The sequence below is a fragment of the Gavialis gangeticus genome, unplaced genomic scaffold, assembly GCF_001723915.1.
Source record: "Gavialis gangeticus isolate Ggan-Ray unplaced genomic scaffold, GavGan_comp1, whole genome shotgun sequence".
Classification (NCBI taxonomy): Eukaryota; Metazoa; Chordata; order Crocodylia; family Gavialidae; genus Gavialis; species Gavialis gangeticus.
Window position 1 is genome coordinate 91,869,557 of NW_017728992.1, and position 18,377 is coordinate 91,887,933.

Genomic DNA, 18,377 nt, shown 5'->3' on the forward strand with positions numbered 1-18,377 from the left:
TCAAAAGCCTTCCTGAAGTCTAGGAAAACTATATCCACTGCCACCCCTGCATCCAATGATTTAGTGACCTGGTCGTAAAAGGCCACCAGGTTGGTCTGACAGGACCTGCCGTTGATGAACCCATGCTGGCTGCCCCTGAGCATGCCGTTCCCTGCTGGCCCCTCCTGGATGTGTGCCAGAATAATTTTCTCGAACAGCTTGCCCAGGATCGAGGTAAGGCTGACTGGCCTGTAGTTCCCCGGGTCGTCTTTCCTCCCCTTTTTGAAGATGGGAACCACGTTGGCCCTCTTCCAATCCTCCGGCACCTCTCCAGAGCACCACGAGTGTTCATAAAGCCGTGCCAGGGGACTTGCAATGACCCCAGCCAGTTCCTTTAGGACATGCTTTTGTGGCCAACTGGAAGTGCTCCAGAGGAGTCGGTGCTGCCTGTCTGCAAGAAACAGAAGCACTCTGAATGTGAAGAGCCCCAAACTGGAGTGGGATTTGGAATGCTTCAAATGCATGTCTGGCCATATCCTGAGTCAGCTCTCGTCATATACTTTTCAGAGAAGAAGGATATTAATCTAGTGGTTTTGGCCAAAATTTTCATCCCTCAGTTACGAATTTTCTGTGTCCGAGGTGGCAGCATGCACTGAATAGATTCTTGTAGGTACTGAGTATATTAAACAACTTGAAGTTCTTTGGGATAAAAAGACTTTGTAGATAAAAAATAGGTTCCCGTGAAAAGGATGTTAAAATAAGTGCAGTTAGTCACAGGAGAGTCACCCTGTCAGGGGATCTTCCTGGTAATGTCAAGCTAGTATAATGGTTTCTGTCCCACCCATAGGAGGTGCTGCAAACAGCTTTCCTTATGACCCAGTTGTTCCCAGTTTCTTTACTGACTGCTAGAAACCATTGGCAGGTAGTGTAGAACAGTACTGGCCTGACCTACAGCTAGGGATTAGCCTGGTACACTGCCAGCCCAGTATGACGGAAGGAAAGGGCACTCCTGAGGGGCACTGAACAAGGTGCTGACACTGCACAGAGCCTGCGACTTAAACGGATACGACAGATACATGCATCAGACCTATTCGAAAGCTCAGGCACATAGGCAGTTCAGAAGAGAACTAAAGATATGCACGACAAAACAATGGTTTTTATAGAAAGAAGGACTGATCACACACCTCACTCTCAATCTGAAACAGATCCCAACACAATGAAATATTAATAGCTACTGGTGCACTGCACTCCCACAGCAGCAGCAAGATGGCAGCTCAAGAAGGAACTGCTGCTCCACAGATAAAAACACCCTCAAGCAAACCTTCTTTCATTAACTCTAATTTTTCAACCTCTGTATCTTTTGGAGATGTAACTGAAGTAAAAAGAAATAAAGAAAAGTAAAGAAAAACAACCCAAACAGGTAGACAACAACAGTAAATTGAACTCTCTCCCTAATGTATATGTCTCTGATGTTGTTCCATAAGCCTAAAAATAATTATGGAAAGCATGTTTATATGTTGTTTACCAAACCCTGCAGGAACAGTGCTCTCTGTTTCAGTCCATTTTTTTTTTTCTAATTTGGCAGATGAAAAAACTTTCTTGCTGCACTTGGTGTTCAAGGAGATCCTGAGATTTCAGCATAGTTATTCTGGAGCTAGGTGGGAGACTGTGGGTGACTTGCTTGAGCCTGTGCACTGAGACCAGATTCAAAAACCAGTCAGTGGAAAATACCACTGATGTGGATCAAGTCCTAACATACACAGTTTCAGATCATGCTGGAGAGCAGGAAATCCTTACAGGCCAGCCCATAGTTGTACTATTAACTAATACAGCACAGCCAGCTGTGGCAGCTGCCACATCTGAATCCTGGAAGCAGGACTTAGTGACTGGAGCATCAGACTTAAAGGTAAGAGGTTAGGTACTATTCTACCCTCTGGCACAGCCTCCTGGTGTGACCTTGGGAAGGTAACTTTTTATCTTCCTTTCGCAAACTGAGACACAGAGAAAATGAATTACTACTTCATAAAGGCATTGTGAATGCGGATAAATGGCTAGGAGGCTTAAGTATTAAATGGTTATAATGACTGGATGGTTAAATGATCTATCAAAGTAACAACTGAAAAGGATTCTTGAGGTGTACCTGTGGCAAACTGCACATTTCATTTTGAACGTGCCTTTGCTTCTACATGGCATTAAAACCAGCACGAGGTTTTAAAACCCGAGGAATTCTCAAGCTTGCCACAGAATTAACAAGGTGTGGATACTGAATTTTAATGATCAGCCATAAAAATGGACAAACAAGTGTTTGGGAAGACAGGAAGAGAGAATTTGTGGTAACTAACCAACAGATCACCTGGTGGAGCTCTGGAGAAAGGCTGCATTTAAGTTATTGGTGAATCTGGGTGGATTAACAACAGTTATGGGTTAAGTGGACCATGAGGTCCCACTTCTGTGACTGGGTCATATACAGATTGAGAGCTTGTGCCTAGGAAGTCTGCCAAGGAGGCCAAGGAAAGAAAGAGTTCTGTAGTGTATTAAGACTCATGGGAAGAATGTATAGCTCCAACATGATGGGAACTAATACACCACCTGGCTATGCATCTAGTTGAGGGGATGCTAAGAAGTTATGACAAAAAGGGTTCTCAGATGAAAGATGCCACAAAAGTGCAGCTATTATTCAACCCAGTCCTTAATCAGAAGAATCCCTTTAATATAACTGAAGCCCAATTACCAAGGCATATAGTAATCACATAGTGATGTTTCCTCCACTGAGAAGCAGCCACAGTAATGTAACATTTGTAACGTATTGGTATTGCACTTAACATTAAACATGTTCTGAGCTTCCAAGACATACGTAATACTCACATGGTAAACAAACCTAGGGGAAAACATGGCATTGACTGGCTCAGTGGTTTAATGCACCAATAATACCTTACTGAATAACCAGTTTGTCTTTTGCAACAGTATTTTGTAAAAGAATTCTCAGACGTGGGTTTTTTCAGTTATAGCGCTTTCAGTTTAGTCACAGATTCAAAAAGTCTCATTGCTTTCAAAATACCTCTCTGGATCTGGCCCAAAAGCAGGCTATATGGTACCCATATGTCCCAATGTCAATAAGTGTTATAATTAAGCCTATGATGGAGAGAGAGAACCAATGCCCTCCCCAACATTCAGCCCAACAAAATCCTTCCCATTTGCCTATAGCTCTGCCTCTCCCATGGAAGCAGCAGCAGAGCAGCAACAGCAGAGTGGCCCAGCCAACCAAAGGCTCACTCATACTCATTGAGTCAGTAATCATGGGCCTCTTCCCACTCTCTTAGCAGCTCTTCTTGGACTACAGGAATAGCTGGAGTAGAAGGCACTCCAAAATGAGTTTATTCTGCTTTTTGGCTTGATTTGTTATGAGTGACAATCTAGACTTAGAAGTGGAATCAGACAGATGCTGCAGGCACGTCACGTTTCAGTATGCAAGACTGGCAAGGCAATGTGGAGAGCCTTACTGACTGCATGTCAGCATTGTGCTATCCTATAGCAAGGGTTTGTCTGCCTCAGCTTTTTAAGGTAAATTGGAAAATATGATTGCTGCAAAAAATCAAAAGTGAACATACAGACAGAGAAGGTAACACTTTTGAGAACAGATCTTACCCTTGCTACATCAGGTAAACCCAGCACTATACTGGGATGGTCTGGGTTCTGCAGCACTGTTCCACTGTCCCAGATAATACTTAGTTTGGCGTTTAAGTTTCCTGTTTTCTTAATGGAGGCCTCAACTGCCCCTTCTCGTTACTGTAGGGGTCACTCCCCTTCTTCAGGCCCCATACCATAATTTCTTCTCCAGAAATTTTCTGTTTACTTCCACAGCCCCATCATTATTTCCCATTAAAAAAACAAAAAACCAAATACCTGTAGGTTGTACACTAGTGTACCACCTAGATGACATCTATTTAACTGTACTTTTGATATGTTCCAAACTTAGCAGTATTACAGGCTGCTTGAGGTTTGGAATATCTCAGATCCATTATGCAAACATGTACCTGCAATTCAATCACCACTCTACTATCGAGACATTGGGTCTAGCAAAACTGAGCCTGAGTTGTCTTTAAGGGAGGGAAGGGAACCCCAGAGGGTAACTGGAAGACCAAAGTTGGAGCTGCAGGTGACTAAAGGTGGGAAGGCATGCGTTACAGGAGAGGACTCAAATGAAAAACATTCCTAATCCACATCCTTTTAACTGCTTGCAAATCGGACTACCCATTCCTTCAAATATCCCTAACAACCTCCAGAGCTGCAACAGTTCCCTCACCTCAGGATATAGCCCCATTCCTTGATTTAAACTGTTACTGAAATTCTCTAAACCTAGGCTACATCCTTTCATCTCCTAACTGCCAGATTTTCCCTTCCCTTGCCATGAGATGTTCCTTTACTGCCTCCCTTTATACTATTCACAAACACAATAGAGTTTAAAAGGGGGGAGGGGAGATATTTTTATTGCCATAGCAGCATTCAAATTATATTCAAAGCAGAAAGATCTTGAGCCTGCTTTTAGAAACATTCAGCATGATTACAAACAGTATCATTTTCATTTGCTTTCCTGGAATCAAATTTATGCAGAACAATATGGACTCAGTTCATACCACAAATCATTTTAGCTCCCCAATCCACTTCCTATTTGACCAAGGTTTTCTTTTACATTCAAAATGGGCAACTTTCTCAAGACGCCTATGGGAAATCAAACTATAACCAACTTCCACCTGACCTACTTGATACAGCAAAGGCTTGCTCTACCAGGAAAAAGATACTGTTCTTCTATTTTTTGGGTCCATCATGCAGTACTAATGCATAGTGTGAGTATCATTAACCTTGGGTTGTTTTCCTTCTATCACACAAAGCCACAAACATTAATTCACAGAAAATGCTGCAGGATGGAAAACTCAGATTTCACCATTTCATAAAATACCCTTCAGGGTATTTTTCAGGCTTCAGGGAAAACAAAACACAATTTCCTTAAAACTGTGGAAAAGGGCAGTAAGGTGCCTGGATACTTTGGCCTGTATCAAACTGAAAGCTGCTATAGGAGATGCTGTGACAAAATTATGCACACAGAAAACATCTACTAATTGCTCACCTTTTCTTCATTACCAGCACAATCCCCAGAAATATAATAACGAACAGCAAGATGCCTGCAATGACTCCAGCAATTTTAACAGTGTGGTCTGTCTGTTTCTCTGGTTCTGGGTCTGGTTTCCGAGTGGCAGCTCCTAGGAAAGGAGTGAATTGAAAGGAGGAGGGAGAAAAAGAAGAAAGACATTGCACTTTTTATTCTGTTAAATTTAACAGTCATAAGACTTATCAGAGCCAACAAATAGCAATGCTTAGATTTTTCTTTAAATGCATTCACATGTATAAAAAGGAACATAATTGTTCATAGTATTCCATAAAATTTTGTTAAAGCACAATACAAGTTGGATACCCATGCCTAACCCTTCTATGAGAGCCTCTTCAGAGATACAATTTTCTACATTTTATCTGTGCTGGCTCCCTGGTCTTCCTGCCATTTAAAAAACTTGCTAACAACACAATAACTATCCTAAGCCTGTACCCAAATTTGATTTGTTGGAACATTTTCCTCAATTATTTTTCATAAATGAAGCACTAATTTCACAACATATTAGCTTAAACACCTGGAAAAGTGAGATAAGCTCATTTACCATGCATTTTACCAGCAATTGTTTTTTTACACAATAGACTTTTTTTTTTTGCCTTTGGAAATCTAAATCTAGGTCACATCTGGTAGGCAAAAGACTCCTTCTAAGCAATTTATTCACAAAGTGGGAAGCAGCTGATGATCACACCACTGGCACCCACATTTAATATCTGTTTAAATGAGATAACCAGTGCCTTACAGCAGCTACTGTCTTAGCTTTTCCAGATTCCCCATTTAAAAAAAAAAAACAACCCACCATTTGAACTGTTTACTGCATAATGTGATGGAACGTCAAATCCATGTCTGATGAAATATCCATTTCCCCAACTAAATGAGTTCAGGATGAAAAATGTTAAAAGGAACTATGTTCAATAAACTGAATGCATTTTTGAGGGCTTCTACCTTTTTAATCAAAACACTACAATATCCATCATCTGAAGCACCACGTCACCTTTACAAAGTGGACAGATAGTTCTGGGAATAGGAATTTGTATAGCAACTTTCTCTGGCAGATATTTTAGGGAGAGGGGAAGGAAGGATAAAATACAATTATACAATATCAATTGAGGACCAGTACTCCCATCACACACACACAGTTCTATCAAAGACTGTGAAAGCCCCGATTATAGTCTATTTCTCCTTTTATTTACTTTGTTGCAAAAAATTTGCTGTGGTGATAAATTTGCATTGAGGCTATACTATCAAGAGAAGTAGGGATATATTTTCAAGCACCATAATCATATTTTAAAGGTGCTCGGTAGCCATCATCTTTCTCGGTTATGATAAGCCAGATTTTCAAAATAAGTTAATCACTTACTTTGATGCCAAAATGTGAAATTAATTCTTTAGAAAATTCTAGCCATAGCCTCTGTATGAAGGACAACCTAGAGAAAGTTATTTGTTCTCTATGGGCCCAATTCTACCATGCTTATTCTGGCTAATATCTTACTTATCAATTAGTACCATATCAATACATGCCAATTCTTAAGTAATAAAAGGTATAACCTCAATACACATAAGGGAAGCAGAATCTGGCTTTATATTTTTGGCCATAAACCTGCATAAAATTTTGTTCTAAACAGATCCATTTTTAATTCCCCTGTGTCATATAAAGGATTTTTCTCATAAAAAAAATATCCATATTACTGTAATTTATACAGAACAAAAAGTGTGTTAGGTATTTAGGAGATACCTAGAATATCTTCCTAGTGCAGAAACGCAGCTGTTGAGCTGAAATTGGCAGGTGGGAAACAGTAAATCAAGTGTGATGCAAATGACAACGGATGATATGGAGTTTGCAGTTCTATTTTAAATACACAACCCAGGCCAGGGGAAATGCAAATTCAACCAATAGCAAGCTCCAGGTTTTCAAATTTCATTTGAAAGATCTGTCTCCCTTCTCAAACTCTCATCTTCATGCTCTGCTCCATGCTGCCTTGTAGGCCTGGAACACCACTCAGCTTCTACTGTGCAAGGTGAACACTCATATTTCAAATCCCTCTAAACAATTTTGTTCTTAGTCCATTAAAACTATCAGCTGGAATATGCTGGACTAATAAATGAACATGGTCAACATGAAAACAAAAAAAAAGAAAAATCTTGCTACATTCTGAGATACAATGATGCACCATTTCTATATCCAACACCTCCTTCCATGACTCATCAGGGTTTGCAGTACATGAGTTCTGCTATGGTTACAATATTCAGAGGAAAGAACTAGCCAGTATCCCACCTTGAGCACAGGCAAACTTATTGTACAACTGCCTTTTTGGGGTTGACGGCTGCACTGGGGGATTCTAAACCATACAGGCACTCCTGGCCTTTTAATACACTGGGGCTGTGAAGCTTAGACCTGGGACATCAGAACTGCCATCCAGAAGCATAGTCTGCCTCCTCCCACCCATCTAGGTTAGTGTCCCATCTCAGTGGCTAGCACTGTTTGCTTCAGAAGAAGATACAAGTAATGGCAACAAATGGCAGTGGTGGAACACACTCTCTCCCATGAGTAAATTTGTAACAGTTAGGGATTGCTTCAAATTCTGATGTGTTAAAGGTTTATATCCCATTTCAAGCTCTTAGCATAATTAATATAAATCAATTTATATTATCATCCAATCTCTTTTTGAACGTTATTTAATTCCTGGCCCTTGGTGATCTGATCTGATGATGAATTCTACATTTAATCAGGTTTGAATTTTCTACCTTTTAGATTCTTTGAATCTTCCTTGGTTCTTGTGTTACAAGGGGAAGAGAAGATCCTGAAATACCTTGTGTGTCACTCACCACTTTTTATATTTTAGTATGTTTTATTTACTTCTGTTTAATGAAAACAATACCAATAATTTCAGTTTCCCTTCGTATGAGACTTTTTCAAGGCCTATAATTTTTCATGAGAAAGATTAGAGTAGTATTGGAGTGTTTTTGAAGCCATGACAGTTGAGGAAATGGATGAGAGAAAAGGATTTCTGTGGTATCTTTCATTGGACTAAACCTATGGTTGGGAGAGCTGCTGAACAAATTTTCAGGCATTGAGTGCCCTTGACCGGAGGAAGGGCACTTGATGCCCAAAAACTTGTCCAACAGTTCTCTCAACTATATATATAGCTGTCTAATAAAAGATATCACAAGAAATCCTTGCCTCTCGGATATTTCCTCGAGCACCATGGCTTCAACAACACGCCAACCCTAGTCTAATCTTTCTTGTCACCCTTCCTAGAACTTCCTCTTATTCTGTATTCTCGCTGAAATGGGTAAGCAGTACTGCACAGTATTCTGTATAAAGATGCACCACTAATTTATCTGATCATATTTTCTATATTATTTTCCAATCTATTTATTTTGCAGGATAATGACTTGCTGGTTTAGCTTTGACTACGGTTGCATGCACACTAAGTAAGGTTGTCACAGACGCGTTTACTTTGATTTTGCATTGCTTCACATTTATGAAGAATGAATTTTGATGCTGTACTGCCTCTTCACTTTGTTTGGGTTTGCTGCCCTGAAGTCCCTCAGTGTCTTCTGTAAACCTGATGCATCTAAATAACTTTGGAGTCATATTTACATTTTGCTACTCCACTCTTTTAGATAGTTAATAAGTACATTGTACTATACCTGTCCTAACTTAGAACCTTGAAATACACAGTTAAGCCACTCACCAAGATGAAAACTGCTAATTTTCATACTCTTTCTTTTCTGAGCCAATTTTGATCCATCAGTACTTAGTCTCTTTAGCAGTCTATTATGAAGGACTTTGTAAATGGTCTATTTAAAGCCTAAATAAATTATGTGTACTGATATTCCTTTATCTACTACTTAACGGATATGTTCACAAAGAATCCTAAGAGATCAGTAAAACATAATTTCACTTTACGGAAACAATATTGATTACATCCTATCATATAATGATCTTATATCTGGAAGTTTTTCTGTTTTTTATAATTGTTCAACCAATTTATCAGGGGTATACTTAAGACTTCCTCTTTTTGGGGCCCTGAATCAGTCTGAAACCATTAAAAAATATATAATGAAAGATTTGCAACTCTCCAATCCTCCAGTACAGTACAGATTTTTAATGAGATACTGCATTTATTTATAAACAATATACTCAGCCACTTAATTATGTTTCTTCAGAACTTGTGGTTGTCTTTCATTCAGGGTCTAAAGACATATTGCTTGGTTTTATCAATTATTTCTGACACCTCAATCCATGATAGCACCTTATTTTTCTTACCAGAAAACAGGAGTTCAAAGGAAGGTGTATCACTAACAACCTTTGTAATGAATAATAACTTATTTCACATCTTGGCAATGTCCTTTTCCTTCTCAATTGCTTCCTTTATCCTTTCCTAAATTCAGTAAACTCAGGGAAAATATTTTCCCAGGCTTCCTCTTTCTGATAAACTGGAATAACTTAATCTTTCTAATTTTAATATCTGTAGCCCTCTTTTTTTTTTTTTTTTTACATATTGCCTGTTCTCCAAGGACTTTAGTAGGGTTAGATTCTGAAAGCTGAAAGAGATCTTTTTGGCTCAATAACCTCTCAACATTTGCTGATTTAGCCAAACAAATTTATTTCTTGCCTTCCTAGTTCCCTTTTGGTTCAGTGTCTTCTGGGACTTGGCGATTATTCCCTTTCTAAAATTTAGTTGTCACTTTTTGGTACCTTCCCTTTTGCCTTTGGTACCTGAAGGCATTATAGGTATTACCTAGTAGCTCAGCTACTGTTCATTCTGAACTAATTCCTGCAGAGCAATTCTGCTACTGCTCCATGGCTTGGAGGATAGGGTGGAAAATTCTTCTTTCCCCCAGTAGAGCTCTCATTGCTAAGTCAATTATTTTGGCTGGATATGGTGGAAAGAATTTGTCCCTTTTGTGTCCAAATAGGTTTGCCTATCTATTTAAGCTGCAAGGACCTGGGGCAGGAAATGACCCTTCACCTGTGACTTGCAAATATGCATACACCATGTTGATGGTTATCACATAATGATAGATAATAAATAAAAATCTCCTGTATGTAGCTCAAGGGTTCAATGCATGCCGTATAACTAATCCTTATTAAAATTGGAGCTAAACAAATTGATAGAACTAACTAAGGAAACGGAATTGAATTTTTCTAAATTACATGTCAAGGTTGAGGAAAATTTCCTTCAATAATAAAAGGACACTCTGCCAAATCAATGCAAATAATATGAAAACAAGTGAAGGAATAGATCTTATGTTTGTTTAAAAATTACTAAAGCTTGAACTTACTTGCTTTGGAATTTATATTAAGTGCCTTCTAAACAAAGATAATTGGGTCACTCTAGATAAATCAACAGTCATTAAAATAAATCCAGCCCAATGGCCAGGAGCTATAACACATTTTTGCAAACAGGTGCAACAGTGGTATAGGACGAAAACAGCTACCACAAAAAATAATTTCTGATTGGTTTAACTGAAGTCCAACTAATACAAAATCTCTGGGTTGTGTTTCTTATTTATTCAAATTAATAAAGAATACCTTCCTTTATTAAGACAGAATGGTCTCACTATTTCCCCATTCAAAGCTCACTGGTTAGTTGGTTTCTACTTCTGTTCTGCACCTTTAAGCTCTCTTAAGGTATATGCTCAAAAAGTCACTTCCAAGCTTTTTCCAACTAAATTTCTTTTACACGTGTTCCATCGCCTGATGTAATGGCTAAGTTTAAAAGGCTCCAAGATAATAACACAGTTAGTTTAGACTGCCTTAGTCTCCAATGAAACTTACGTTTCCCGTTAGAACCAAGCTATGGCTTTTTTTTTGCAATAACTATTGACCTGTGTTACATAGAGACTGGTAAATGTCCATCTGCTTCTCCCTTGGGCAGAGTAAATGATCACACCTACAAGATTTCATACTCTTTTGAGGCATGCAATCAAATTATTATGCAGGCAGCATGAGCCAAGTATTATCACTTTCAGCACCTACTTTTAACTCATTTCACAGAGCAGGTCAGGAAAATGAAATGTTATACCCCTGTGTGACAGCTGCATTGTGATTAGGCAGCTGAAATCATGCAAAATGGGACAGGGCAGAATGTAGGCACAGATGTGTGATGCTGTCTGATTATCCATCACAAGGGCCCTATCGTTCCTGCCATGCAGCAATAGGATTGAAGAGATCAGAAAATTCCATTTTAAAGGCGCCCATCAAATCCTCCAAGGTCACTGCCAAGTACAGGCGTGGGTGGGGAAGCTACTATTATCATTACTCTCTATTATTTGTATTATACTATCACCTAGGAGCTCCAAATGAGACTGGGAGCTCTATTGTGCTAGAAGCAGTACAAACACAAAGCAAGACAGCATGTGCCCCCAAAAAGGATACAATCTAATTGAGGAAAGCTGTAATAAGTGGGTGTAACGACAGTTAGAAAGAACAGGAGAAGCACAGGAGGTAAATACGTATCAAAAAACATACTTAAAGAGATTAAATGAGCATCAGAAATCCCTCCAGCCCATCCAGCTACCTGACATCACTTGGCATTTCTTATGAGTATCTCAGCAAAGTGGATTTTAAGGAGGGACTGGAAGACGGAAAGGGCAGAACTGTCATGGATGAATTTAGGATGAGTGTTTCATGCATAAAGAGCATAAACTGAGGGCAGTAAAGAAGCTTGTTACAAAAGTAGATGGATAATATTGCTTCTGGCTAATGATAGGGTGTGGTGAAAGGCAACATGATAAGGTAGGAAAGCATACAAACTGTCACCTGAGTGATATAGATTGTCAATAAGGAAAAAATCATTGTGGATGAAGAAGTCTTTTTTGTGAATACAGAGATACCCACAGGGATGAGATCCACAGTTAGGAGGTCAAATCCTTTGTCCAAGGGCTGACAAAAAACTAACTTTGTTTCTAAAGGGGGTGGCAGCTAAAAATTTCTGTCAGTTTCCTTAATTAGTTTTCTCCTCACATGGGTATTTTTTCCATGGGAATGGATGATTTGGCCCTAATTTCTAAGTCTGTAGTATCAACAGCATTGTTCTGAGAAGACATGCTAGTCTAAAATCCTTTGATTTGAGTTTTGGGTTTGGTCCATATCCCAGGATTTTAGACTGGACCTGGAGAAGACCCAAAACACACACAAATTTGTAGATGAAAATGAATTACCACCCCAGCTAGGCTGTTTACATTGTAAGTAACTGGCATTCAGTCCTCATCTGCTAGCCAGCATGGATTCTGCTCACAAAAGTCTTTGTTTTATTACTCCTGGTACAGCTCCAGCTAGCGTAGAAAGTCTCTCGTCCTCCTGCTTCCCTCTTGTCATTGTTTGTTTTCCATTCAATGTCCTTATTTCTTCTTTGAAACTATATTGCCTTTTTGCCCATATGGTGGAAGTTACAAGCTGCTGATGGACCCTGGGCAGGGTATAATTTGTGACAGAAGGTGGTTTTTGATCAACAGATCTTTTTCCCACTGAAGTCCATGTTTTGAATATGTTAGTTTTGTAAATGCTTTGGCTTAATGGTTCGTTTCAGTTTTCTTTTTGCATTATTTTTACCACAGGAGGATTTAGGAATTCAAAAAAGGAGGTGTGGGACATGCCAGTAGCATGACACTCCCCCCCAACACTTGGCACCCCTTCCCCTCAGGCATTCAGTGCCACCTTCTCTTCTCTCTCCTCCTTTTCCCAACCCCTACAGCAAGGGTTTGCCTCTGGGCATACGGGCTAGGGACAGACATTCAAAAAGCTCAGGCCTGAACTGATTCACTCTTTTCAGGTTAGTCTAAGCTGTGCAGCTTAAACTGCTTAATAGCTGGACAGACATGCTGTGTTAAACCAGGAAATGCAGGCATATGGGTCAAGCCAGAAGCCGGGGGGTGCTACAGCATGCCTACCAGCCACTGCCAAAGAGGAGGGAAGAGAGACCCCGCCCCTCCCTGCTGGAGCAGAGTGGGCATGGCCAAGCACCAGCCAGGGCTAGCGCACAGGGGATGGGGAAAAAAATCCTCTCTCTGAAACAAGGGATTGAACACAGCAGTTTGCAAAGCATACAGCAGGGAACTACCAAAAATCTTTGCCTAAGCTAAGATACAGCCCAGTAAAACACAGCATACACAACTTAATCTAACTTAAAGTGTAAACCAGAAAGAAGAGAGTTAGTTTTACTAATCCTGAGGGCAGTATCTCCTTGCAGACAGGCATTGGAAAGGCTTTGTTTACATGTTCTGCTTTATAATGTAAATGTAGCTCTCTACATTCTTTGGTGCAACTTCTCTTAACTAAATCTCCAGCATGTGTGATCACTGATGATTGTCAGGTTTTTGCCAACACTTTCCACCTCTCAATCTCGTCCTGCAAGTCTTAGCTATGGGCTCAGAGCTGCAGTAGGGCTTGGATCTGCACAGAGATCTGCTTGCTTCTCTCCCCTGCTTTGGGACTGCTGCGCAAGCCACACAGACTGAGGCCAAAGCCCTGGTGTTTCGGGGGAAAGAGGGAGTGATCAACTTCATCCCTGCCTGTTTGAAGACAAGCCATGGAAGTACAGCTGGGGCTGGCAAACAGCAGCTGCAGTCCCCAGGGTTTGCCAGCGGAGGGAGTGGGGGAGAGGGGACAGAGGGAGAAATTTGCCACAGGGGCCATGGCAGGCCAGTGTCTGGCCACACCCTGCCCCTGCTCTGGCTAGAAAGCAGAAGGGAGGGGCCAGATCTCCCTGTCCAGCCCAAGAGCATGCTGGGATGCTGGGGGAGTCTTATTTATCTTAAAACAACAAGGGGTCTGGGACAGACACTGCATAAGCTGGTTTGAGCCAAATCAGTTAATTCTGATGCTACATTCAACCAGGTCTATCTCAAACTGGTTTATGTGCACTGAACATCTGTTCTGTTACAGGTTTAAAACAGTTTCTGATCACTTAAATAGGTTTATGTGTAATATCTGTCCCTAGCCAGAAAGTGGGGACACGCTTACTGCTAGCACTGTCCCCAGCAGACCCTAGGATGGGAGGAGCCCCAGGGCTTATTTTATCCCACTTCAGCTTGGGGCTTCTATAGGTAGCATCACAGGGTGCTGCGCTTGGTATGGGACAGTGGTGGCAGGTGGGTTTCTAGTTATAGGAGCTCCTGACCCCTGCCCAGTCCCTCTGGATGTTCCCCACTGGGTGGAAGCAGACATTGGAAAGGTGGGGGGGGGAAAAAGAGCCCACTGCCACTGTCCCTGGCACCCCATGTAGCTGCTCCCTGCAGCTGGAACCTCTGGGATAGTGGGGGAAACGTAGTGAAGGGGAAGGAACAAGGCCCCATTTGCTGCTGCAGCTTAGCTGTCCAACGGCTCCTTGCAGTCTCCAGCTGCAGCAGGGCAGCACTAGTCCTGGGGATCCTCTGCCCCCGAATCAGCTGGGCATAGCAGCAGGAACAGGCAGGTTCCCTTTCCTCTCCTGTTGCCTGCTTGGTCCCCTTGAGCATCCCACAGCAACCCAAGGTTCCAGCCACGCCTTGGACTTCATAGGCGACCCAGCCACCAGGCCCATGGGGAATCGGGGCTGTTGCTAGGTGAAGTACACTGTGGAAAGGGGGGTGCAACTATGCCACTGTAACCCCCTGGATCTGCCCCTGATTTCCACCTTCTGTCTTGCTGCTTCCTCACCAAATGCTTAGTAGATTATATGTTCCAAGGGGCAGGGACTGAAGTGCTTGTATCCCAATTTTTTGCTATTATGACATAACAGCTCTCATTCAATCCAGTTTCTGTGTTTGGGAATTACATGTATACTGTACAGGGAGAACAGGCCCCTTATTTTCATACAATTCTTTCTCCTTTATTTGTGATTATTTTACTGTACATAAATAGTATCTGGAGGGTCTTACCTTTCCTAATAGAGTTATGCAAAAGAGCCATGTTAGAGAGAGTACTGTTTATTTTGCATTGTTTATACTCATGAAAATATGTCTTATTAAAAGACCTCAGGTAAAAAGGGTCTATCAAAATAACCATACACTGGATAGCACTATTCATGAATTATTAATTTTGTTTGTGATATTCCTCACTGGTACAAAAATGTAAATAAAACTGACATGGAGAACAGTATGAAAAGAAATGCAAAGTGTCTCTGATGAATAGGCCTAATTTAGCTGACTTTCAAATGAATTGTAACACTCACTTTTGCCTGATTCATTTTAGTGCATGTGAGCAAAAAACAGGGCTTTTTTTTTTAATAGCTATATTTTTGTTAGTAAGAAGAAATAACACTCATTATAAAAATGCCAAGAACAAATAAAGCTCCCGATCTGATGTACATCCCTTGGCCTTCCCATGATCTCTACTCTGGTGATTAGGTAGGCTCTCTATCACAGCGTTTTTATAAGCAAACAATGGAGCAAACACAAATGTCCCACAATAAACAGCTCTATTCCTTCATGGAAGCAGTTACTCTAATAGTTTCCACCCCCCACAAGGAAATCTAGCAAAACCAAAATCTGTGAAAATGCCTTCGCCACAAGCTAAACTAAGTCTTATGGTGAAAGGAAGACGGTTGGTGGAGGGAGCCTTGGTCTTTCATGTAGATAGATCTTAGATCATTTGTAGTGATTTACAGAACAGCCTGAAAACTGCATACTATACCCACCAATGAATAAGCATCTGATACATAGTCCAGACTAATAACATATTGCGAACTTGCAGTAAATTGAAAACTTAATATTTCAAATAGTTTAAAAGGCCTTCTCTTCAGAAGGAAAAACCTGCATTTTAAATACATCCTTGTATGTTTAAATACATCCAGCAGGACAACTAAGGGGGAGGAGGGTTGGGGCAGCACTGATTTAGATGCAAGTAAAAATGTAGCTGCTGCTGCTGATCTACTGTTACCAGCACCAGTGGCCACATGACCACTGCCCTTGCCCTGTTGGCTGCTGATGCCCAGGGAATAGAGCTCTTTAGCTATATCTCTGAATTCATTCAGTCACTTGCACAGAACAACATCCTTAATTACAATCCTGAGATAGAAAACAAAATGGATTATGGTAGTAAAGTTGATATTTGAAATGAAAAGTAAAAGCCTTTTGTCCAGTTGCATATGCAAGATCACCATCTGGTTTAGAGCTAAGAGGATATCTGAGCACAGCAGAGGTCTACGTAACTCCATTATATGTAACATTTGGTAGGTGAAAACCTCTAATTAAGGGGGCTGACTGATTGGAAATGGGAAAGTATGACAATCTTTTGGAACAGATTCACTCTTATGCAGCTAGTTCTTATTCATAAAGGGTGGACCCTCAAACTGATGGAAGCTAGAAATTTAGACTGGAGAGGAAGGCTTTCTGGAGAACAGCTCATCGGTTAAGACCTAAAGACCTAGGGGAACTTGTGCCAGTGACACCAGAAACTAAATCCCATGTTCCCAGGTACAGGCAGGGAATGAAGGCTTGGGTATTATCACAAGAGGCAGAGCCCACAGTTAAGCCTTTTGGAGAACACTGTAACAGGGTCCCCATTGAGACCCTGTTTCTAAGGGAATGGGGGCAGCCGGAAATAATTACACCACAAGTGGGGCAGGCCCTGGCCCTAAGGAGCCAATGGTGACTAGACTCCGGAGGGTAAGACAGAGAGGAAGAGGAGGAGGGATGCCTTTGGGCACCAGAGTGGAAGCACAGGGAGACGCTGCAAGAGAGAGGGAGCCTCTAGAGAGAAGGACAGGGGAAGTGGGACCTGACTCTGAATCAGAGGAAGCAAAGGGATCCCAGAGCCCAGGCACCAGCTGACCTCGATACTACAGGAATGGTAGTGAGTGACAGGAGGAGCGGAGCTGTGCCACGGGTGGGAGCAGACACTGCTATCAAAGTTCGGGGAGGCTCCGGTGAGTTGAAGAGGTGATGAGAGGGGGACGACTCCTACCCAGACCCCTGGAGAGTCCAGGGGACTCTAGGACATCCCAAAGGGAGTGAGGCACTGAGGACCAGGAGATCAAGGGAGAGCCATGGAGTCTGCACGGCGGCTCTGCCAGAGAAAGCTGCAGGCGGCAGCTGTAACAAGCCGCTAATTGGCTCGTTAGCGGCAATGAGAGGACTAACCGCGGCCGTAACAAGCTGCTAATAGAGTAACTGGATAAAGGCAGCACGGCTTTCAGGGACTGTAACTCTAGATCAGGGGCTGGCCAGGAGGCTGGAGACCCCCAAGATTAACCCTTTGGACTGTGATCTCCCCCAAGAGGGGAGTTCCCTGTTAACAACTGCAAACCACTGAATAAAAGCAAAAAAAAGTAAGTTTATCTCAGCGTGGTACTTCCCATGGGTACTTCCTCTTGTAACAACCACTTCCTCCCTATTTCATCTCTTTAACATCCAAGTCGTGGCAGGCGGGAAATAGGAGGATAGAGGGGGTACTTGACGGACACACTGACAAACGCAATAAAAAACCACCATCTTAAAATTAAAAGACTGATTTTATATCAGTCCATATTTTCAACTGAGAGCCAAAACTGGGAGGAAATGTCTGAAATGGGGGGCTTGAATGAAAACCATTTAATAGGAATAAACTAACAGTGTAGAGAAACTGTAGGAGTTATTACAATGGGATCTGGTACTATTTTGTCTACAAATGGCCTGCTCAAAGGCATCGTAAGGGGCTCAGCTGCATTACAGTTACCAGAAGTTCGGTGTTGTCAGTCTACTGGAACCCATTTCTCTTTCTTAGTTTTGTAATGGTCCAATATATGCAGTGAAGGTACAAGATGTTTTACCTTGTGGTTAACATCTGTGACTGCATGGATACCTGCAAACAGTCCACTTCTACATAAGTCTACAAATAACAAGCTTCTGGGCAAAGCTTCCCCTATTGCTCCATTTGGCTTCTCAGAGAAAAGAAAGCCAATCCAAAATAACCATGTTCCACTCCTACAAAGGTCTGAAGGCAAGCCAACACACAGTGCTATAAAAGCAGAGGCTAGACCTATTCGCATCATGGTCCTCTCACCTCAACTCAATGCCAGAGAGCGACCACCAACACCAGCACAGTTTCTGTACCACACCTAGACCTGAAACCATGAATTTATGTGATTTATATGCTGCCGTTTCCAACAATGGCTCAGGGCAGTTTACAGCAAGAGAAACAGAAATTTAAAAGGGCAACTAGAATAAACATAATAACAAAATAAAACTGAGGACCACTAAACAATATCTTGGTCCAGTTTTGTTTGCTAAATGTCTGCCCAAACAGAAAAGAAAAGAAAAAGAAAAA

At 41.4% G+C, this 18,377-nt stretch overlaps 1 protein-coding gene across 6 annotated transcripts in view; it reads right to left on the reverse strand.

Annotated features, from left to right (window-relative positions):
* Positions 1-18,377, reverse strand: part of PTPRM (protein tyrosine phosphatase, receptor type M) — a 939,848-nt gene that overhangs the window by 280,385 nt on the left and 641,086 nt on the right. For all 6 annotated transcript variants that reach the window (XM_019525569.1, XM_019525591.1, XM_019525577.1 and 3 more), the window contains one exon: positions 5,105-5,237. In XM_019525569.1, coding sequence (XP_019381114.1) covers positions 5,105-5,237 — 133 coding nt within the window. The remainder of the gene's footprint in view (positions 1-5,104; positions 5,238-18,377) is intronic.